Source organism: Falco peregrinus, chromosome 4 (assembly GCF_023634155.1).
Source record: "Falco peregrinus isolate bFalPer1 chromosome 4, bFalPer1.pri, whole genome shotgun sequence".
Lineage (NCBI taxonomy): Eukaryota > Metazoa > Chordata > Aves > Falconiformes > Falconidae > Falco > Falco peregrinus.
The window spans coordinates 26,991,606-27,014,624 of NC_073724.1; the positions used below are offsets into that span (position 1 = coordinate 26,991,606).

The 23,019-nt window shown below is 38.2% G+C and overlaps 1 protein-coding gene across 6 annotated transcripts; it reads left to right on the plus strand.

Moving 5' to 3' along the window:
• The first annotated feature begins 102 nt into the window (after window positions 1–102).
• MSL3 (MSL complex subunit 3) lies at window positions 103–22,521 on the plus strand. 6 transcript variants are annotated; one of them, XM_055801354.1, is made up of 13 exons: window positions 103–254; window positions 2,207–2,289; window positions 2,876–2,971; window positions 3,540–3,640; window positions 4,571–4,662; window positions 5,457–5,579; window positions 6,013–6,173; window positions 8,129–8,287; window positions 8,751–9,013; window positions 9,410–9,519; window positions 9,704–9,803; window positions 10,292–10,376; window positions 20,390–22,521. In XM_055801354.1, exons 1-13 carry the CDS (start codon window positions 156–158, stop codon window positions 20,487–20,489), a joined length of 1,572 nt encoding a protein of 523 aa, XP_055657329.1. In that variant the 5' UTR covers window positions 103–155; the 3' UTR covers window positions 20,490–22,521. The 6 variants fall into 6 exon arrangements, with proteins under 6 accessions (XP_055657329.1, XP_055657331.1, XP_055657330.1 ...); XM_055801357.1 differs by lacking the exon at window positions 103–254 and adding an exon at window positions 759–1,050; XM_005229455.4 differs by lacking the exon at window positions 103–254 and adding an exon at window positions 1,123–1,230.
• Window positions 22,522–23,019: the final 498 nt, after the last annotated feature.

Genomic DNA, 23,019 nt, shown 5'->3' on the forward strand with positions numbered 1-23,019 from the left:
GCCCCTCACCCGCCGAGGGCAGGGGACGCCGTGCGCCGCGGCGCAGCCCGCCTCCGCCCGCGGAGCCGGCGGCCGGCAGGGGCGGGGCGGGGCCGGCCGGAGCGCCGCCCGGCGGGAGGGGGCGGGGCTTCTCTCCTTTGCGCCATGATGAACAAATGACCTCGCGGGGAATGAAATTTAAGTTCCACCGTGGGGAGAGAGTTCTCTGCTTCGAGCCCGACCCCACCAAGGCCAAAGTGCTCTATGATGCCAAGGTGACCCGCCGCGCGCGACCCTGCCCCCCCTCCCCGCCCCCGCGCGCTTCCTCCCGCACGCGGCGGGGCGGGGCCGGCGCGGAGCCCGGCCCGCGGCCGTTGCTGCCGTTCGCGCGCTCCGCCGGGCGCCGCGCGCGCCCCCGAGCGGGAGGCGGAGGGGCCGCGGCGGCGGCGGCGGCGGCGGGGGGGGCGGCACTTGTTGCGGCAAACGGGTGCTGGCCCGGGGTGGGGGCAGCCGGCGAAGCGGCTGCGGGCCGAGGGCCGCCCGCCGTCACGGGGCCGGGAGACAAAGCGAGGCGGTGCTCGTCCCCGCCGGGCCTTTCGTGCCGCCGCCGTCGCCCCCCGGGCGTCCCAGCCCGCCCCTCCGGCGGGGCTTGTCCCCCTTCCCGCGGCGCGCTCCGGGGCGGCGGCGCGCGTAGCAGCCGTGTGCGAGCCCGTGCGCCTTCCCCCGGCGGGGCGGTGCGTCCCGCCGCCGGGGTGACGGTGACAGGGGCGGGCGGTGGAGCCCGGGCCGTCGGGGCCTTGCCCTCCGGCGCGGCGCCCCCGGCGGCTCGGGGCGTGTGGGGCGCTGTTCCCGCCGGCCCTTCTCGCTGGGCACCTGCGAAGGAACTCTGAAAGTTTTTCATGCCCGCGCTTACGTAGCACAGCTTGGCGTGTTGCCCCTCCCTGCTGCCCTGCGCTTACTGCCCTTCCTTCGGCCTTTCAGAACGGTTTAGATGGTCCGGGTGGTACGGGAGAGTATACAGAAATACGGTAGCAGGCAGTGGGTGGTGGACCATGAGCATTGCAGTAAGAGGTGCCTGACTCACTGGGCCGGGCCTTCATAGTAGTGATGGTAATTGTAGAGCTTTATGTAAATTTGATCTTGTTTTAGGGTATCAGTGGGACGCGAGGTGATCTTTCAGTGCCAAGTACTCAGCGAACTGAGTTGTGGTTTTTACCTTTCGTTTTGTTACGGAGAGGGATGAAAATGGAGGTACTGCAGCCAGATTCTTGACCAGATTTGTGCTTTGTTGCACATTTGCTAGTTGTGTAGATTACAGTTTTTCAAACATCTTTGATCAGGAGCTCCACCTTCCTGTCATATTTTATGCTGCACTTTTGTTTGTATATATATTTAAATGTTCTAACCATCTGAACAGCTTTAATTGCCGGCCGTAGAGGTCAGCTGGGTGCAAAAGATGATGGTGCCTTTTCTTCTTTACTTTCAAATACCGCAAAGTCCAGCATAACTGTCCTTGACTCCATCAATAGTTCTTATATTCTGAATTCTCAAATTAAAACATTACTGCAGCCTAACTACTAGGTGCATTTGGAGATACATGGTCTATTGAGAGCCGTTCAAGTGCAGGCAGAATTATTCCTTTGTTATTTCTAGTCGTGATGTTCTTAACGATCCACCCAAAATTACTTTTCTTTTGAGGGGCAGGCCCTTTCAGACTGACACATTTTACGTGTGTGAAAAAGAGGAAGAAAACAAAGGCTCAGACATTCATAAAGCCTTTTAATATTTTGTGGCCAAGATTCTGTGTTGTTCAGAGAAGGTTTTCTGATTATATAGAGAGCGCTGTATTGTCTGTTGCTCTGACGGCACGAAGAGAGCACACAGGGGAAAACGTTAGTAGCCCAGATGTATATCTCTATATTTGTATTGTGATACTGCATTGTTTCGCATCTCTTTTTGTCTGACTTGAAAGCGTGGGACACTTGAGGACAGGACAAAGATGGTTAGCAGTCCCCAACATTTAAAGTGCTCAACAAAAACCCTATTTTTTCTGACCGTTTAGTATAATCTGTATCGTGCTCTTATCAGTGTTCACTGGCAACATTGTATGTATATTTCATTTCCATAAATGCATGCTTCTTTTTTTCTTTGTGCATAAACTCCCTAAATGCTGGAAGGCTTACTTCCTCTAAGGTTTTTAATACATGCTATTCAATATTTGTTTCAGATTGTTGACATTGTTGTTGGAAAAGATGAGAAAGGCAGAAAGATTCCAGAGTATCTGATCCATTTTAACGGTTGGAACAGAAGGTAAGATCCTGTATGCATGGTTTCAGTTCTTCCATTTTCTTTGTTTTATTGTGCCAAGAAAGGCATTGTGCAGAATATCGAAAGGCTGATGTTTGCGGGAGTATTTTTTTGGTTTTGTGAATGCCTGTAATATTCTTGCTGGTGTTGACACATTGGTCTGTATCCATAAATTTCAGTGGATCAGTTTCGTAGCCGTGAGTTTAAACTTCATGGGATATCTGTCTTTGGCATATACTTGTAGCTCCTAGGTTTCCATTAATAAAAGGAGTTTATACTTTGTTAAATCTAGACCTGGATTCGTCGGTTATCAAGGCCACAGTACAGGAGTGCAGCCTCTGACTGTGATCTGTAGCATGTGTCGGTACTACAAACACTGTCACATGTTAAATCAAGGTTTGAGAGATTTTAGATAGCAACGTGAGAGTTTAAGCCATGTGGATACAAAAGGATGCAAACCTTGTGATAAAGAAGTTGCTTCTGAATGACATTAAAAAAGTGCTTTTTGGATTTAATATATGTTAATTTATTAGTAACTATGAGTGGCATGTATTTGTAGCTGTTGTTAATTTTCTTTGATCTACCTTAGCTGGGATAGATGGGCAGCTGAAGATCATGTTCTTCGTGATACAGACGAAAACCGCAGATTACAGCGTAAATTGGCACGGAAGGCTGTGGCTCGCATGTAAGAAATCCTTTTGGTTTCAAAATGAATGAGACATTCAGTTTCAGATTCAAACAAATACATCCAGGTGTCTACGAGTGAGTTTAGCCTCTAAGCTCACACTGTAGGTGGTAGATATCTACTTAGTACAGTCAGTGCATTCTAGAGAGCTACTCTTCTCATACTAAGGTAGATACCTCCATATTGTTATTAAACAACACTGTGAATGACTAACACTTAATAGCTATGTTATTTTAAACTATTGCTGCAAAATGCTTGCGTATGGGCTCTACATCCTCCCAAAGTAATGTACTTGAAAAATAACTTAGGAAAACCTGAAGTATTTTTCAGCCAAAGGCATTAATCTAATATTGGTTGGCCATGGCTTGAAGAACTGCTTAAAAACATGAATATGAGGTAATGTACAGACATTAAGGTATCCACTCTCAAATAAGCATTGTCCAAATTATTCCGGCATTAGTTAATGAAGATAACACAAACATACGTTTCCTGTGCATTTGCATGCAATGTAATCAGGATAAACAAATAACACTAGCCAAATTTCAGTGAACTATTTTATGTTCTGTAGGAGAAGAAAGGGAAGAAAGAAGAGACGTTGCAGGTTGCCTGGTGTTGACTCTGTATTAAAAAGCCTTCCTGCTGAAGAAAATGATGAAAGTAGTGAAAACTGTGAGCTTATTTTCATTCTTTGATAACCAGCATGATGCCTTTAACTTTTTGAGCTAGGTGTACTGTGCATGCTGTACCATGCTGTTAGGATGACACAAAGAGTATCACGGTCCTGTTTGAAATACATGGAGGCAGTCATATGTAGAGTGAGCACTATATTTCATGCTAAGCATCTCTTTTCTTGTATTCCAGAGGCTTTTCCTTGCATCACTTGCACTCTAATCAATGATTTCAGAGCTTAATGCTGCTTTGTTTAGTGTAGTATTAATAGGTGCAGGAAGCCCTCAGTTTTCTATTTGGTCTTGGGAAAGAAGACACTTTGCTTACTAGTGTTTCTATGTATTTTAGGGGGCAATAAGATGATTATTTTTTTTACCACCCCAGTCCACATGGCACAAGGATCTGTTTCTTGTCAGCTGACTGGCTGATTTCACTGTCAAGCCAGATCTTTAATTTCATAGGATTTTTCTTTGTAGCTTGAAAGCCAGCAGGAGCACTGGCTGGCACTTGGCTGATGTTCTGGCAACTGTTGCTGCACAGATCCAGACTTTCCAATTGGATGATTAGCACATTAATCCCCTGTTCAGAACTAAAGTCTGATAAGCGTTGAGAAGATTTGTTCAGAAATGTAGGGAGCTTTTAAAAGTGAGTGGTTTTCAGTTACAGGGGGTGCAAGAATACTTCCTGTAAATCTCTAAATGTCTTCTCTTACATCTTTAGAAAGTTTATAGTTTGCCGTAAATAATATTTATGTGTTTAATTAAATCAGAATTATTTATCCTCATTAAATAAGACAAGCTAGTTGTGCTTTTTTGGTGGGTTGTTCTTTGTTTTGGTTTTGTTTTTTTTTTATTGAGTCCTGAAACTGTTTGGTCTTAACCTCTGCAATGTAATGATGTGAGATAAATATGTGAAATCTCTTTTACACAGCTATAAGTAGTTCTTCTTCTGATGACAGTGATGAAGGAACAGATGAAGAAATAAAAAGTGAAGAAAGTGACATAGAAGAGAGGACAGAAATGGTATATTCATGAGCTCCTTAATAGAATTTAAACAACTGTATTTGAAATTCTGGAAAAATTGAAGTAGATGAAATATAGGCCACAGTTGGTTATTTAGCTGGAATTAAAAGGGTAATTTTCCTATTCCTGGTGCTTACTGTGGTTGAGTTTTTGAAAATTGTAGAAGATGCCATATTCTTGTAGGATTCTTTGATATTAATCTAAAAATACACATTTGGTTCTTTCCCTCCCTTTCTACACAGAAGGCTTATGTAGAAAGAATGTGGCAAAGGGGGTTATCCACATTTGTGGGTGCTGTAAAATTTTACTGGTCTATGCAAGTTGGACAAATCCTAATAGGAGCAGGATCCTTTCCGGCTTTTGTATTTTACTGTGAAATGGATCTGTCAAGTCTGGTCTTAAATTAGAATGTGGAAGACTGACTTCAAGAAAAAAACATTTATTTTCTCTACATTATTAAAAATAAAGTACAGCATGAACATTTGTTCTGAAGGTCTGTGGAACTGAACTACTACAGTGTGGGTGATCTGAAGCAGCAAAACCAGACAAATTTCTGTTCATTCTTTTGTGCTAAATACTTCAGTGAATGCTAAGGGGAAAAAAAGTTTTAAAAAATGAATTTGCAGATTACAGTAAGCCATCCACTTAAATATTTACTATACTATAAAAATAAAACAATTTTATTTCTGCATGACAAAACTTGATTGGATATTGTATCCTGACTATTGAAGTTCTTTTTTGCTAATATTCATAAGCACAACTGATATGTTGTTTCTTGCATTGGTCCATTGTAGAAAGAAGAACAAGACACTCATACAAAAAGAGACATGGAGGAAAGAGCAATAAGCATAGAAATTCCTGAAGTCTTGAAAAAGAAGCTTGAGGAAGACTGTTACTATATTAACAGAAGAAAACGGGTATGAAATGAATGTGCAAAGTGTGATCATCAAAAGTAGTTCTTGTGTATAACAACTCCCGATTTATTTTTTTTTTAACTTTATTGGGCAGTATGAGGAAGAATAAAGAGTGTAGGGAGCAGAACTCAATAGCTAAAACAGTGAGTTGTCATTATATTTAAGAATCTTAACATTTCAGTACCCAATTGTGTTTTAGAGTACAGGTTGTTTTTTTTAAAGCTGGCAATGTAGTAAGCTTGTTAATCTGACCATGTTTTTGTTTCTCTAGATATTTGTAAAGGGTTGGTCAAAATAAGGGTTGAAATTAATCACTCCTGAAATAACTGCATGCAATTGGGACTTAATAAACTAGTTGGTACACTACAAGCTCCAGTTTTAGCTTGGTATACTTACTAATTGTTTTTAAGATATTAATTTGTTGTTTCTTTTTTAGCTAGTGAAGCTTCCTTGTCAGACAAATATAATAACCATCCTGGAGTCATACGTGAAACATTTTGCTATTAATGCTGCTTTTTCAGCCAATGAAAGATCTCGGCACCATCAGATGACTCTACATGCTAATATGAATCTTCATTATGTGCCACCAGAGAAGAAGTAAGTAATCTTTAGTCCACAAGAAGAATGGCCTGGCAGTCTGTGTTCTGTTTCAAGGCTGTTCACTTCTGTGGACTTATGCTGTGATGTATGCTGAAGGAGCTTAAAATATTTGACAGATACCTGTCTACAGTACTACAGTAATACTGGCAGTTTGTTTATTAGTGAGAGAGCCCCTATACTCTGAAAAGTCATGGTGCAACAGCATCGATATCTTCTTTTATCATGTGAGTGATACAGTTCTTGTAAATATTGCGACCTGTTTTGGAAGAATGTGTTGCTGTTTGTGAAGAACTTTTTGAGCACTGAGAGAGTATCTGACACGAAAATACCCTGCTTAAATAAAACTGTACAGATTCAAATTTTGTAAAAGATAAAAATTTAATATAAGCACTTAGAGAGCTTCAAGTGCAGGTGATTTTTTTTTTTTTTTCTTTTCCCCCCATGGGATCTTAAATCCTAGAGTCAACATATAGGGAAACAATGTGTTTAATAACACCAATCCTGCATCTTATTTGCAGTTTTCTCAACGGAGTCGTATATTCTTCTACCATGCTACAAATGCAGTGTTTTTGTTAATGCTGCATGTTGGCAGTACAGTGGGGTTTTTTTTTGTTGTTTTCTTGTACGTTAAAGAATTTCAATCTTAGATAGGACTGCTTCTTGACCTAAGTCTACACTGGGGTAGAATCTTGGATTTTATCAAAAAGAAGTCTTGACTTGTTACCGTGTTCTATTTCAATGGTTGCTATTGCTTGCAATATTGTGGTCTATGCAAGTGTCTTGATTTATATTGGTGCCTTTCATTATTTGACAATTGGTGATACTTCCTTTCTTTGTAATGTAATTTCCCAAACAAAGAAGTTAGATGAGACATCAGAAGTATGAACAGAAGGTTGTACGCACATTATGATTTTTAGAGGTGTATGTTTAAGTGACTTTCCTTATTAAAGCACAGTCTTTATTAAGAAAACGTGTATAATTTCAGTGATCCATTAGTAGGAGAGATCCAGCTGACAGCTTATGTACTGCCCTTACTGCTTTAACACAGAAGGTAATTGACCTTCTCAGACGTGAAAGAGCTTCTGCACATGATGCTTCCCTGACCCAATTTATATGTAGTATTTTTTTTTTTAAAGCTGTAGTTCTAGCAGGTGGTATGTAGTGGTAATAAGAGGTATGGAATTTATTAATGTGGGTCATTTTGGCGGAATCACATTCCTGTTACCATACACATACATGCACTTGAAATGTGAGGGACTAATACCTTCATAGAGGTGAAGGTGTTGCACGTGGGCTGCATTCAGTGTTCTTGGTTCCGCTTGTAACAGCACATCTGCTCACCACCTAACACTGTGAGTCTTTTACACAAGCCTAAAACTGAAATTCCTCTAAATGTGCTGCTCTGAAAGTGTCCTGTTGGAGCAGGTCACTGGAAACTGATCTCCAGTGCAAATGTATCTGGTTTTGTTGGTTCACTGGCTATCTCTTAAGCACAGCCTTAACTGCATCTTAGAAGCTGTAGACCAAGTTCTGCATACGCTTTTTACACAAAGATTCAATCTGTTGAGTACTTACTTTCTCTGGCAGGTGCCTCTTCTGAGCATTGTAAACTTGGAGAGACAAAATAATACTTACATGAAGAACATCTGACTGACTTGGTTTACTGTAGATTTTATTAATCCAGTAAATAGTAACACAACCGAGCAATTGTATGATACGGTGAGAGCTTATTAAGCAGACTTTTGAAATTTGTATTTCTGAAGTTACCAACAGCAATTGCTGTCTTTATGCTTTTAATCACTTATCATTACTTAGTGATGAAATCAGCATATTGTAGTTAACATGTTAATGATCTGTATTAAAGGGGAATTTCCTACAACTACACTGAAAAATTGACATGCGACTCTGAAATTCATTATCTGTTTTTTTTTTTTTTCCCGCCCCCGCTTTAGTGTTGAGCTATGTAAAGAGATGGTGGATGGGCTGCGAATAACCTTTGACTTCACACTTCCATTAATTTTGCTCTATCCATATGAACAAGCTCAATTTAAGAAGGTAACTTCATCAAAATTCTTTCTTCCCATCAAAGAAAACTCAACAAATACTAACAGGTATGTTGAGTAAAAGAAGTCTAATACTGCTTATCTCCTAAGGAAAATGCAATAAAATATGGTTATGTGTTCAAAATGGGATGATATTCTCACAGGGTTTGACTTCAGCGTTTTATCAGGATGATAATAAACTCTTCTTGCTTGCCTGAATTCAGGTTCTGAATTTCTATCTGGTTAATTCCAAAGGGGTTTATACTGACTGGTGTAGAGTTATGCTGCAACTTTGTGGGGGAAAAATTATGTTGAAATGTAAATTTGTATTCATTAACTTGTAAATCTGGAAATAAATATACTTCTGGAAAATAGTACTTAAAAGAAGGCCTCATCACTTTGATAGTTATTGGGAGGAGATTGTCTAATCTGAGTAAGTATTTAACAAGATCTATGAGCCTAGAAGAATCTCTTTTGGGGGAAAACCACTGATCTAGAGATCACTTCTGTAAAGCTGCCTTTTATTTCTTAGAAATCAGGAGGAACTTTCCCCAAGTCCTCCTCTATTGAATCCTCCGACGCCTCAGTCAACTGACAGCCAGCCTACAACAGGGGAGCCAGCCACGCCAAAAAGACGAAAAGCTGAACCTGAAATTCTGCAGTCGCTGAGGCGTTCTACGCGCCATAGCTCTAACTGCGACAGGTTATCGGAAAGCAGTGCTTCCCCACAACCTAAACGACGGCATCTTGAGACCCCAGCTTCTATGCCAAAGCTCTTCTTGCACCTGGAAAAAAGTAGGTTTTGCTCTTTAAATTGTTGCTCTACACAAACTTACATCTTGTTGGGTTTTTTCCTTCTTTTTTATCAGTGCCATGTGGACTGCGAACTGAATGATTGCAATGGGAATTCATTACTTTTTGTATCAGTTATTTGTTTCTAAGGCTGTTAAACCAAAGGGGGAAATACAAAGCAATATTCTCAGTACATCGGTACTGTGTTTCTCAACAGAGTTCAAGGAGTCGCTTTTCTGTGAGCCTGCTGTAGGATAGCGTATACTGAATTCCAGTATTTAAGACTTTAAACGTTTTAGCAGCAGGCCTTAGTTATGTTTAATAGTTTACAGTTCCATAAAACAAATGATAAAATCTTTCTGACTTCTTTTGTTTTGGTTTTTTTTTTCCCTTTTGAAGAAACCCCTGTCCATAGTGGATCATCTTCACCTATAACTTTGACTCCTAGCAAAGAGGGGAGTGCAGTTTTTACTGGCTTTGAAGGTAGAAGAAACAATGAATTGAATGAGGTAACAGATTTTTGTTACTGTCCTAGATTCAGTGATTAAAGGTTTCATGGACCTCAGAGCAGGGCTATGTAAGAAAAAGTTTTGTTTGTATTACTTATTTCATCTTTGATTTTTAAATTCTGTACAGACTTTATTTATGGTGCTATAAAGATTTCACAGCCAACATTTTAATGTTTCGTGTTAGGTTTTGTCCTGGAAATTGATGCCAGAAAATTATCCACCAAGTGATCAACCGCCACCTCCTTCATATATTTATGGATCTCAACATTTGCTACGGATGTTTGGTAAACTGATGTGGAACTATGTGCTTAACCAAAATTGCTTGATTTGTTTGGGCTTTTGTTTTGTTGTGGTTTTTTTGTTTGGGTTTTTTTTTCTTCCAGTGATCTTATCTGTGCGATTTACCGTTTGCTTTATTATATTTAGTTTTCTTCTTGGAGAAACATACATTTTAATCTGTTTAAATCTCTTAGGCTGTTCATAAATTTGGTTTTCTTTTACTGGCTCTGTAAGCCTTCACTTAACAAAAGCAAACAAGCATTACTTCCAATATACTATCAAACATCATTAAACCAAGCATTCACTTTCTCAGCACGTTTCTTTGTAGTGAGTCTTTGAAAGGTCACTGAAGGATCACTGAGTAACTTGCAAAGAAAAGCGGAGGCTGCAGGGAGAAGAAATTTTTATATTCTTCTTTTCTGTAGAGTGGATAAAAGTAATTAGAAGCTGCTTTTACAAGAACAGGTGTAAACATTATTTCTCTTATTTACAGTAAAGCTACCAGAAATACTGGGGAAGATGTGCTTTCCTGACAAAAACCTAAAGGCCTTAGTAAAACACTTCGAAATGTTTCTGAGGTAATGTGACACAATGTACCACAGCAATGTTTACATTCTTAAATAGATCCTAAGTGTCCTGGAATGACAAAGGATTTTTACAATAAGATGTTAGTTTTCTTATAGCTACAAGAATATGATAAAATTAATATAAGATTTTAGAAATAACAATAATATGATAAAATTAATATAAGATTTTAGAAATAACAATTTGAATAAAGATTAAACCAAGATTTCTTTGATTCTTTAATGCAAATTGAAGGGAACCTGAGCTCCCTAGTTTTGATAAACATAGCGATAGAGAACTGAAGTATAAACGTTTGTTTGGTAGTATGTATTGAAGAACAAGTTTGACTTAGTTAAGTATTATGAGGAAATACAAACTCTGCATTGCTAGTTTTGAGAGCATAATCTGAGAGTTTTGATGTTGCTTTTATAGTAGCAGGGGGAGAAACTTGTGGTTTAGAATGTTTCTAATTATGGTAGGTTTTTTTAAAGAAAAGACTGTCCTAACTGAGCTTTGAACGGAAAGTTTTCTCTGTTATGCAGTGCAGTGGCTTGTAGAGGTACCCAAACTCTCTCTGACCGTGCTTGCTCCATGGCTGGAGTCAGTATGGTCATAACTGCACCATGATCAGCTTTGTTTGTGAGGTACTTTAGGTAGTATCTGTGCATGACATTGTACCAGTAGTTAAAATGTGTGGCACTATATTATGCAGCATCAATGCAGTGGAAGATAAATTTTCAAGGGAAAATTTAGAGGAGAAGGTGTTGTAAATGGTCAACACCTGGAACAAACGTGGAACTCCTAACTATGTTCTGGTCAAAGGCTTAAGTAGTCACCTACTGAGAAGTAACATAATGTAGTACTAGCATATCAGAAGTCCTGTTAGAGATCAGGGAGGTAAAACTATTAAAATGCTTTTACTTTTAATTGTTTATTGAAAATAAAAGCTGTCTTAAATTTCAAAGTTTCCAAACCACAAATTTTTTCTCTTGAAGCATTTAATTTTCAAGTTTTGCTGATTCCTTTTTTTACATTTCTATTTTGTCAAATCCTTGTTAGTATCCAAAATACCTTTACGTTAAACAGGACAGTGTTAGCGTTTATTGTTGGAAACCTGTTTTTGCTTGGTGTGAGTATTATGTAGGGTGCTTAACTTGCTGTGGATCAAATCAGTTTTTACCAAACCTCTGCCTGTTCAGATTCTTCTGACTTGGTCAGAGCAGGTCTCTACTCTTTAGCATCTTAAATGCAGTTTCTTCATACTGAGTCTATGGATGAGCTCTGGTTGGGTGGAATAGGGGGAAGGAGGAAACACATCCCCCCCACCCTCCGTACATGTAGGGAGCTAATTAAACTGAAAGTACTAGTGGTAGTATCCATGTGTCTTACTTTTCCATCTGACCATCTTGTTGAAATGTGTAGTCATCTATAAGTAGAAATAAAAAAAAATAATCAGAAGGCGTTTCCACATAAGCGTTTTTAGGTCAGGTAGAGCTGTGCTTTTGAAGCAAATCTCTCAGTAGTTCCATGCTTTGTCTTGTGCTGTGTACACAAGCTGCATTCCTTTTGGAAAACACTTAACCAGTAGTGTGCTCCAGTGCTAGTGGGCATTCAGTCCTTAAGACCGGATTACAACTAAACTGGAATGAGCACCCTAAGGCAATCATTGTGTGGATATTGCATAGCTGGTACAACAAAATATCGAGGCATGTGTGTTTCTTTCCAACTGCTTTCTAAGGCAGCATCACATATGTTTTGCTGATGCAGTTCTCAAGGTTTGTTTTCTGTGGTGAAATAATTATTTCTCTGGTTTCATCAGAACTGGTCAAATTGAGAACCTTCCTGAAAAAACATCCATGTTACAGTTACTGCTGTAGGAGGCATGTGATCTTGGGTAGCTTTGTGATAAATACTCTTCTTAGATTAGTTTCCTTACTGGGCATGCTACTGCGTATTCAAATAAGTAACATAAACTCCAATGCAAATTATTAGATTTTTTTTCTTTTTTTCAAGTGTGTTGAAAATGTGTTCTTGGCACGTCAGGATTTCTTTCATTTGGATATTTATTTCCATATGTCATTGAAAGTGGTCAAAATTAAATTTTCTAGAAACCTGTTCAGACTTGATTTTTATCACAGAAATACGTCTGCATTAGCTGGTTCTCATCACAAGAGAAAACTTGAGGCTAAGGTGAAGCATTGTCCTTTATTTTTCTAATAGCAGAAAAGGGATTGAAGCTGTCTGCTTGCATTAATAAAACTGTTTCTGAATCTTCCTTTGAATTCTAGGTAGAATAGTCCAGGCAAAGTAGTTAATGTATTTTTAAAGAAAACTTTCATGTGGTACACAACTGATTTAGTTCTGGCATAGATGCTGATTTAATTTTGACTTAAGATTTTATGGCTGAAATTTACAGTTTCATTTCACATTTGCATTATTAATCTCATGTGGGCTGAGAAACAGATTTAATAGAACACTTCATCTGGAAGCTTGTTTTGAGTTTACTCATACTTGATAGATGCATTAAATTCACTTTGAGATGCTACATGGGTAGTTTTTTCCAGTCATGCCCTTAGATTGCTGCTAGACAAGATTGATCTCAGTTTCCCAGGCAACATATATTTTTAAGGGATGTATGAAATGGACTTTTTTCGAGTTTCATATTAAGTAGAAGCTGTACTCTTTGTGCTTAGTGCAGCTTTCTACTAGCATGCATAATGAAACTTTCTTCATGGAGAACATGAGTATTTATTTCTCAATTATAGAATTTGCACAACTAAAAAAAAAATAGTTTCTCAAATTAAGTGCAAAACTCTTAGTCTTTGCCTCGAAATTATTTAGCTTCTGAAATAATTTATAATACTTGCAGAAGAACAACAGCCTGAAATGGACTTCAGTGACTAACATGCCAGTTTGTTTCGGTGAATTTCACTTACAGCTTGAGTTTAGTCCTCAGGAGCAAGCAGTGGGAGCTAACACAGTAACTGGTGTGTACTAACTGCTGGTCTTACTAGCAAAGGACCCCTGATTAAGTCTTCTGCCTGTTGATATTTTTTGAGATAGAATCATTATTGCCTTTTAACTAATACAATTATTTCAGCTGTATTTTTAATTAAATGCTCTGTGTGCTGTATTTTACAACTTCTCTGTACTGTGAGGTGCGTAGCGTGCCTCCAGGGGCAGCTTGAGTGATGAGAAATGGATAGGCAAGAAGCTGCCAGTTTGTTTCCATTGATTTGAACACATCCTTGACTTGAAAATCTGTTTTGGGATCAGAGTGGTCATTTATCAGGACTGTTGACCAATAGGAGATACTTAAAAATTAGGAGAATATAACATGTCTGGTTTTAGAATAGCAAGACATCTTCACTGAGGTAATTCAGTTAATGTCATTTGCATTTTAGAAAAAAAAAAGCAAAACAAAATGGTACAGCACTTCAGAAAGCCATAAGTATTTTGTAAGCGACGAAGTATTTCTAAAATAATGCTTCTTAAATTTCTAATACATTTTTCCAGATGAGGCCAATATGTATTATTTCAGATTATGGAAAATTGCATTCTTAATGGTCAAAGACTTCAGTGTTGTTAAAAAGCCACCACTGATATTTCAGATTCAGTATATCCTGTAAGTTGTCTCTCTTGGTTTTTTTCCTGATGTTTTACAACCTGGTTGTCTCTATTGTGCCACTCTGCTCCACGGGTAGAAAAGTATTTTAATACTGTTGAGCATTTTATGAGAAGGAAGCCAATCGGAATGTGACCAGACTAGACAACTCTGATAATAAAATGTGTACGTAGAAAGATGACAAATTGTTTGAAGTAACTTTGAGACTTCGATCTCTGGTTTTGATAGCACAACATTTTTTGAGTATCGTAATTTTATTATATGTAACTGCAGTGGTGAATTATGACCACTAGTCTGTGCTAATGTGCAATTAATGAGAGGTTATTAGTGGCTTTCTGAGAAAGAAAAAATGAATCATTGCACATGGTGAATGGAATAGAAAAAAAATTGTATTTAGGTGAAGTTGCTTGTGAAGGGAGTTCCTGGTCATTGCAACTAAATAAAGTTGCAAGATGGCAAGTGATTAAAAATCACTTCTTGCAAGATCACAAAGAATGCAGTTCTGCTACTGTTTCTTATATTGATTAGGGCTTTTCTATTTGCCTGTCAATTTTGGGATTAATTGGTTACTTGACAAAAGGTACCTGTGCAGCATAGCAATTACAACATACTAGAAAACCTTATGGAATTAAGAGCCTAAACGTGAGAAAACCAAAGTTCTGAGTGTAAATGGACAGTTGTGTGTTTATAGGCACAAACAGGTAAAGGAACTTTTTTTTCCTAAAAGTTTTGTAGCAAAGGAATTCTACTTGCACAGTGAATCCATATGCCTTATTTTAGGCATTACTACTGTTGTTATTTGGGCTTTGCTGTGTTCATTGACTGGGATAAAGAGGTAATTGCTATTTTGGGTCCTCTTGAACTTCTGCCACCTTTATGTTGAATGCTTCTTAGTCAATGAGTACCTGGTATTGTACTGGTTCTTATTTTTGGTAGGCTTTTTTTTGACTGGTTTGACTGCATAATCTGCTTGTGTGTACTTTCTGTTCTTTACTAAGGTTTGATTGCTTTGCCAAAAATAATTCCTGAAACTTCACCATGTAGATTGCTTGTCTTCCTTCTGCTTGCCAAACTGTCAGGTGCCTGGGTATTTGAATGAATGTATTGCTACATATAATAGCAGAGGCTTGGGTCACGCATCTAACTGAAAAGTTGTCCAAAATATTTTTAAGTGTGTTATGGTAGCTTTTTTTAAAAAGCAAATCTAGGACTTGATTCTGGGATCTGTGTTGGCCTTGCCAAAAGCGAGTCGTCATCCTCAAGACCAGCCAAGGACTGCTGTATTGAGCTCTTGTAGGGCTGTTTTCCCAAAAGGTCTAGTAGAAGTTATCACTTCTAATTTTCACTCAGTCTGATTATTGGAAATACTATGTTGGCAGCTTGGCATCTTCGGAATTCTTTGCACTTGCTCTTTAAAGGCCAAGGAAGATGACCTTGCTTTCTGTATGTGGATGAGTGACAAGACTCCAGTCAACGAAACAAGCCTGTTTGTTCCTTTGGTGTGGTTCTTGAGACACTGGATATCAGAATAAACATCTGAAACTTTGCTTCACTTGTTTTGTTGACTGCATTGGGCTGATGATGAACTTTGTATGGGCAAGCTTTTACCTTGAACAGCCTTATAGATGGAGACATGCCTGTCAGTTGGAGGGGGTGGGGGGTAGGTGGTGGCATACATTTTTGTGTGAAACCAAGCCTTTTAGCTTTCAAATCCTGCGTCTGAGTAGTAGTCTCGGAAAGGAGATAGCTTCTTAATCTGCAAATGACATTTCTTTTGATGAGGTGACTCATAGAGTTAGGATCCATCATGCTCTTTAAGCAAATTCCTTTAGATCATTACAATTGCCTTTCAAACAGCATCTACCCCAGGCCACTGATCTCATCAAAGCATCTGCTTACCTTCTAGAATTCTGTACCGTGTGTAAGATGTCACCTTCTTGGAAACTTTTCCTTTTAACACTTTCCTTACACCTTTATGTCTGAAGTTGTCCTTCTTAAAATCAGTAAAGTTTTCCTTCCTTCATAATTTCCACACTTTCCAGGCTGCTCCTGAGCTTATTCATGTGATGGTAGCTGAAGTTTAGAAGAATGTTTTTCTTCGTGCAGGGGCTGTTCAGGTAATAGGTTGTGTTGACGCTGCTGAGACAAGGACAGTTTTGCTACCAGATGATGCTCTTAAAGCTCATATTAATTCAGGGACTCTGAAAAAGGTTCCTTACATACATGTGTCAAGTGGGCTTTTAATGTGGGTAATGATGGTTCCGTGCCTCTTTTTGCTAGATCTGCCTGCATAACTGTCAGCCAGATGGTAGTGTATTTGTGAGGGTATTGCTTGGAGTCACCTGGGGTAAGCTTGCTTACAGACTACCACACTTGAAAATCAGAACACAGAAGTTCTTCAAGCTAGGTCACCCTTGTGTCTGTTTCCCTTGTCTCCATCCCCTCTAGTCCTTCCTGGAGTGTTGTTATTCTAGGAGCCTTGGTAGAGAGGTTACCTCTATGTTCTGAGCATGAGTGTAAAGCATAAGTATTCTTTTTGCAGCTGATCATGATGAGAAAAAAAGGTGCAGTCTTAACAGCAGGATGTTTATGTGGACCATGCATCTAAAACTCAATTACTCATGTGTAGGTGTATGCATATGAACTCTGTAAAAAGTGTAAAAATGAAAAAGGCAATAATGCAACAGGTGACTGAATTAATCAGGTTTGCAAGTTAAAAGTAATGAAACAATTCATTGCTCTGAATAGCTAAATAGCAATGTGCTTTCTGATCTATAGCTGAACATTGGCTCAGCTTGCTAAGTACAGCTCCCTCTGTTTTTAAATCTCGGCTCCTGACTTGCAGGTGCCGGTGTAATTGATCTTTATGCTATTTCAGCTTTTCTGAGGGCAAAGCATTAGTGAAATACCCAGTAGCTAAGAGTCTTATGAGACTCCTAATATTTCTGTGCCAGCTTTCTGCGCTGCAATGTAGTTTGAATAGAAAGCAGCCTCAGAAGGGCTACTGCGCTTTGTGTACAAATATACAAAGGATTGGGACAGAAGCTGATCCTTGTGTTCTGTTGCTTGTTTCCTCCAGCTTCTCTGCAGAAAGTAATTTGTGTTTGTCAGCTCTGGGGTATTTTGTGTTTCACAACTGTTATATTAAGAACAGAGACGTACATTTGACTGCATGCATTCTGCCTGCTCTTATTTTTATATTTTTTTGAGTTGTGGCTGTGCCACAAGCATCTCAGCTAAAATTCCTCATCTTTACCAGCTGTCACTTTAGCTTGCACCAAACTGGCATTTATGATTGATGATCTTAAGCAAAAGTCAGGAAATTTGCAAGAGAAAATGAACCTGTTTCCCATTACTTGCCCTTAAATTTCTTGGAACTGTTGTCTACTCAATGTCCTCTGAAGGTTCCTTTGTTTTATTGATGTTCTGTTAAAATATAGTCCCTAGTATGATCTAGCACTTGGTTCTGTGTTTTACAGAATGTTATCCAGTGACACTAGGAATTTGATTGGCCTCTGTAATTTGTTTATCTCTTGAAGTCATTAACAAGTGCTATTGGAGAATTATTAAATTCCATTTGTGTCTCATCTTTGTCTTGTGCAGCCTAAGCGTGTTAAAAGTTATACTCAAGTCTGTTAAGTTTTAAGCCTTATCACACTCGCTTCATACTAATCCCACATATCCCAGTAAGTGATTGGTAGCTAAGTAGTCAGAGGTTGTAGCAGTTACAACGTTCAGGTATTTTGTTAGATTCTAAACTGCTGTGATTTCAGTACTTTTTTTGTAGTGGTTTTCTTAGAGGAAGGGGTGTGTGTTTGTAGTGCAAATGAATGACATGTTTCAGTGAAGACTGGGAGGATCTGATTGTGTGAATTGTTTTTGTGTTTCTTTAGATTATTTTCTGGGAGGTATCTATCTCATGAAAAATAGCATTGTATAAACTATTAGACGGTTTATGGCCTTGGTAAGCTTAGAAAATTAGGTGGTGAATGGTTTTAAAGACAAGGGCTAATAATCGCTAAGTAATGTCATTCAAACAGTGTATTAATCAACTATCAGTGATTTTAATCTAATTTGTCCTATTTTTTTTAATTCAAGAAAAGAATAAAACTATTTTTTTTCTGGTTTATTCTTTTGCCAAATTTTTAATTTGGATTTCCTTAGTAGTTGTGACTTAGCATTGATTTTGACTGTCTTTTGTTCTTTCAGGGGAAAATATTTTGCTGCTGGTTTTATTTCATTTCTTTAAATGCTTTTATTTCTGTGTCTGAAAAATTGGTATAATGCAACTAATATGCTGTAATATTAAAAGCAATTTTTTTGATTTGGCAAAAAGTTTTCATAGAAATTTTTTAATAATGTCTCAAACTTAATTATGTAATCCCTTCTACTTTGTGCTATTTAATAAAATCGGAAGCTACTGTTGGACCCAGTGAGAAACTAGCACAGTGTGAATACCTATACGTGAAAAGTATGCTAGAGTAGGATTGCATGAATGAAGACTGTGTGGAACTTTAAATTTACTTAGCTCTTACACATTTATTATTATAGTTTATGTGGTGTCAGTCTGTGGCAGAGCCAGTTGGATCCTTGCTTTAAAGAAAGATGAGAGATCTTACTCTCTTTTGGCAGTACCTGCCCAGCTGAATACTGCCAGAAATAATGTGGTTGGTTAGATAGACGCTGTTATGGGTCACATAACGGAGCCTTTTCTGCCCAGTTCCTTAGGTAATACTTAAAACCAAAACCAAGCTGCCATTTGATCTTCTGGGAATGTATCGGTTGGCCAGCCAGTTCACTTCCCTCTTTTAAACCTTGAAACTTTTTACATCAGAAACCACCCTAGGTCCCTCTATAATGTTAATTACAGAACTCCTATGAAATAAGGAAGTACAGAAGAAGTTGACAAAGTGCCTTCTAAATAAATGGTGACACACTGAAGGATTGATTTCTTCTAAAAAAAAAAAAGCTTGTATTTCTCACTGCTTTTTTCCTAGAATTAGTAGGATGTAACCAGTTATTCTTCCAGTTTAGCACTTGTCTGACGCCCATGTTTAAGTACAAGGATTGTGTGTGTGTGTAAAAATCAACCTTTTTTGATTTATCTGTGTTTTTGTGCTATAACTTTTATGTGTGAGCTCTCAGCAATTAATATATTCCTGATTAAATTTAGATTGCCTTAAATAGAGAACTTTGTCAGTATTCTTTGATGCTTTGGCTCTCTCAACATCAAAGGATATGCCTAGTTCAGACAGTATAACTGTGGGTGAGGTTGGAGAAATGCTATGATTTTACTTGCATTCACCTATACATTTTTTTTTTTTATTTGGACTTTCTTGGTACAGAATATTGGTTATGCAAAACTGGTATTTTTAGCTTCCAGTAGTGAAGTTGTCTCCCTAGCCAGTGGTTCTTGAGAGAAACCAGATTCTGCAAATGATATTGTTCCGTTGCTTCCAGCTGAACTCAAACAGAGAATCTGTAGCTAACCTTTTGCCATTTTTATTGATGCTGATCTTTAATATCCAGATATTTTTGAAGGTCTGTGTTTTTTTTCTGGAAAAACAGTTTGATCATTTCCTTCAGATCCATTTTACCCTTTTGCCCCAATTTGCATACCTGGTATTTTGTTATAAAAAGGAAAGAACACAGAGGATATGGTCATTTTAGCTCTTTATTACTTGTGTTAGTAGCAGAACTGTTTATTTTTGTTTTCAGTCCTAAACCAAAGAAAGAGTTGCATGTTAGCAGGGCAGAAAGACATGATAAAATATTGGGTGCTTTGCTGTTTGAATATTTGAAGACCAGCTTGCAGAAATCTGAAATTAGGGAATTGGTTTTGCAAAAGATGCATTTTGTCTTTGAGAGCCATATTTAAATCAGAAACTCATGAGAGGCAGAGACCCTAAATGCACAGGCACAAGAAACAACAAATCATAGCTTTACTTACCTTTTAAAAAATATGGTTTGACTTAATCGTTACTGGCCATTTATATAAAACACTGACATAGTGATAACTGAAAATCCTGTTTTTGACATAAATGAAAATTTTATGTTGAACAGGTGACTGACAAGTTGCAGAAAGATCTTTTCAGGTTTTTTTTCTTCTGTGATAGTTCTCTGCATTCTTTTTTTTAGTGTAGCTTCAACTTGTGCATTTGTTTTTATTGAGCTTGAGCAGTTTTTTTAATGCTATTTGGATTTGCGAATGATAGGGCAAGGCTTTTCTCACTATGTAAAACTTGTAAAAATAGGGCAAGCCTTTTGTGTGCCAAATTTCAAAGTGTAATAATTCTTAATTCCCAGGCTGTGGTTTTGCTAAGCTTAAAAATTAATTTGAAAATAGCTTTTTGTCTTAAATGTTTCATGTTCTGTTCTTTTTCTGGTGTGCTTTCTTCTCAGGTTTTTAGCAGAATACCATGATGATTTCTTCCCAGAATCTGCTTATGTAGCTGCATGTGAAGCCTACTACAGTACTAAAAATCCTCGGGCAATCTACTGAAGCTATTAATAAAGATTAAATCTTACTATATGTAGCCCATGACAATGCTATTTTGCCACATGGCTACAAGATGAAAAAGGAATTAAAACAACTTCTGGAGCTGAAGAAATAGGAAAATATCTTCTGTGATTGTTGGATTACTTGGGAATGGAGAACTTCTTTTCAGAGATTTCTATAGACTACGTTGTGAGTTGCTTAGAGAACTGAATATAACTCTGACTCCAAATGAACGGAGAAGCCTTGTTCTGACTTCTAATGCATAGGACTGCATAGGACTATTAAAGAGCAAAGGAAGCAAAAGCAGATGCATTAGCAACAGGACATTTTCATGAAGATAGATCATCATGCTGTGTTTCATTTTAGCTCAACCTCTCCAGCCTGAGAAATAAGACTTGACTACACAGTTACATGAAGAGAATGCATAAGTGGTATCTTAAGCATTTTTTTTTCTCACAAATTGCACTTCATTTTGTGGAACTGTCATGACAGAAAAGATTGCTTAATGTAAAGGTGTTTTTGCTGTTTGGCTAGCATAACATCTGCCTCAAGAATGACTTTGTTGCTTGAATGAAAGATGTGTTGCTTGCTTTGCATTTTGCAAAGGTGTTTATAGCTCCTTTCATAGTAAGGCTGCCAGAGTTCCAAGGAGAGCATACGTTGCCAGTGATCCAGCGTTTACCTGGCAATAAATGATTTCCAGAGCCATTATGAAAGAGCTGATTTTTTACAAATAAGCAGAGAAGTTGATAAAGTGATGGCAGTTTAACTGGCAAACACTTCTTTTCTTAATAAAGTTCACAGTGGCTGCTGTGTAAATGTGTGATGTTGACTGTCTAAACCATCTTGTTTGTGCTTGATTAGTACTTTTGAGATTACTAAGTGTGCATACAATGAGGTGAGAGCATTGACAACATAGGGAGAGAAACCCTTTCTGTATCACCGAGTCTTCTACAAACTTGAAGGATGTCTCTTTAGCCAGTTTTAAACACTAGCTCTGGAAATAGGAATTCTGTGAGAAATGGGTTCCTAGAAATCTGACAACACATCCAGTAGAAATTAATTGAAGTATCATTCTTGTCTTGTCATCAAAACCTCAGTCGTGACTTAGAACTCTGGCCTTCAGAATCCTCTGCTGTGTCAAGACAGACACAGATTTTAAAAGCACTGGGAGAATACAGGACTCGAGGCTCATAGAGTACTGCATTAATCACTCTGTAATCCTGCCTAGTTCAGAAAACTTCCATTAGAACACTTACCGGTAATGCAAAAGTCAACATGTTCCTCCCAGAACTGCAGAAACTAGTAGTTAGGAGGAGTCATCTTTCAAATGTCAATGGCAAGCTTAGTTTAAGAGGCCAAAGAAAATCTGAAATCTACTGTTGACATTCAGTGTCACTCCTGACACACTGGTACACTCTGAAAGCTTTTGAACTGAAAGGATAAGGATTACCTCTGTTTTAGCAATTTAGGTTTTGCCTTTAAAAAAAAAAAAAGTAAAAAATATGTTAAACTTAATGGTTGTTGAGTGAGTGTTTGGCATGGATTCATGCAGATTTGGTGATCGTTAGTTCTAAAGATTACCATGTAGTAGTAGTACTCTTTTTTTTTTTAAATTTTTTTATTTTTTTTTTAAATGCATTTCTGTTGAACCAAAAAAAATTCCTAAGCTTTAGTCTTTCTCAAATTGCAGAAGTTTTGAATCTCTAGTAGAACTCAAATACCTCAAAATCCACTTTCCAAACATATTTCATTCTAGGCTTAGGCCCCATTTTTCTAAAAAGGCAGTTCAACAAAATACTAATGACTGTCTAACAAGATTAATCTTGGAATACTGCCTGGAATGCTCAATCCTTTGTATTGCAGAAATGTTTGTGTGTAATATGGCAAATCTGTTTTTGTTCCACTGTTAGTACCTGTGAGTATAAGGCAAGTTATGAACAGAGTTTAAACCATATTGTATGGCTGTGTTTAATGGTTAAAATGATAATTTCTGCATGCAGAGGTTATTAAAACTGTTGGTATTGCCTTGTCATTACGCTGTGATGATTCTCAAAATATATGATGGGGGGGAAACATTTGAAGGTCTAGTTAATACAGCCTTATGTGAACTAACCTCTCTGTAAAATTCTCTCAAAGCTGCAGTTGGATATAATATTGCAAATGGTCTTGCTTTCGTAACAACAAAAAATCTTTTCTCAAAAGTAGCACCCTTTTGCACTTTTTGACATGACTTCCCTGGACACCATTTCTGAATTTAAAAAGTTTAGGTTTCTGTATTTTATTACAGTAATACACATCTTTGACAACTCTACCCTACTGCCACTCTTCTTTTACCACTTTCCTATTTTTATACCCGATTTTTTTTTTTTTGAAGCAGTGCAAGAGGCTTGCAAAAAAGTTGAACCAGGTTGCATAGGAGGGTAGTTCTTATTAGTCTTAAAATGTAGAGAGACTTATGACCCCCAAAATTCACTTTGAGTGGAATATTCAAGGGCTAATGTGGCTAGGGGGAGCTTAATACATTGCTGAT

Excerpts from the sequence above, each read along its gene's own strand:
- MSL3 (XM_055801354.1), top strand. The coding sequence starts at position 156 with ATGACCTCGCGGGGAATGAAATTTAAGTTCCACCGTGGGGAGAGAGTT. Across the intron at positions 8,288-8,750 it reads AACTCAACAAATACTAACAG|AAATCAGGAGGAACTTTCCC; the intron begins GTATGTTGAGTA and ends TTTATTTCTTAG. Across the intron at positions 9,014-9,409 it reads CTTCTTGCACCTGGAAAAAA|AAACCCCTGTCCATAGTGGA; the intron begins GTAGGTTTTGCT and ends TCCCTTTTGAAG.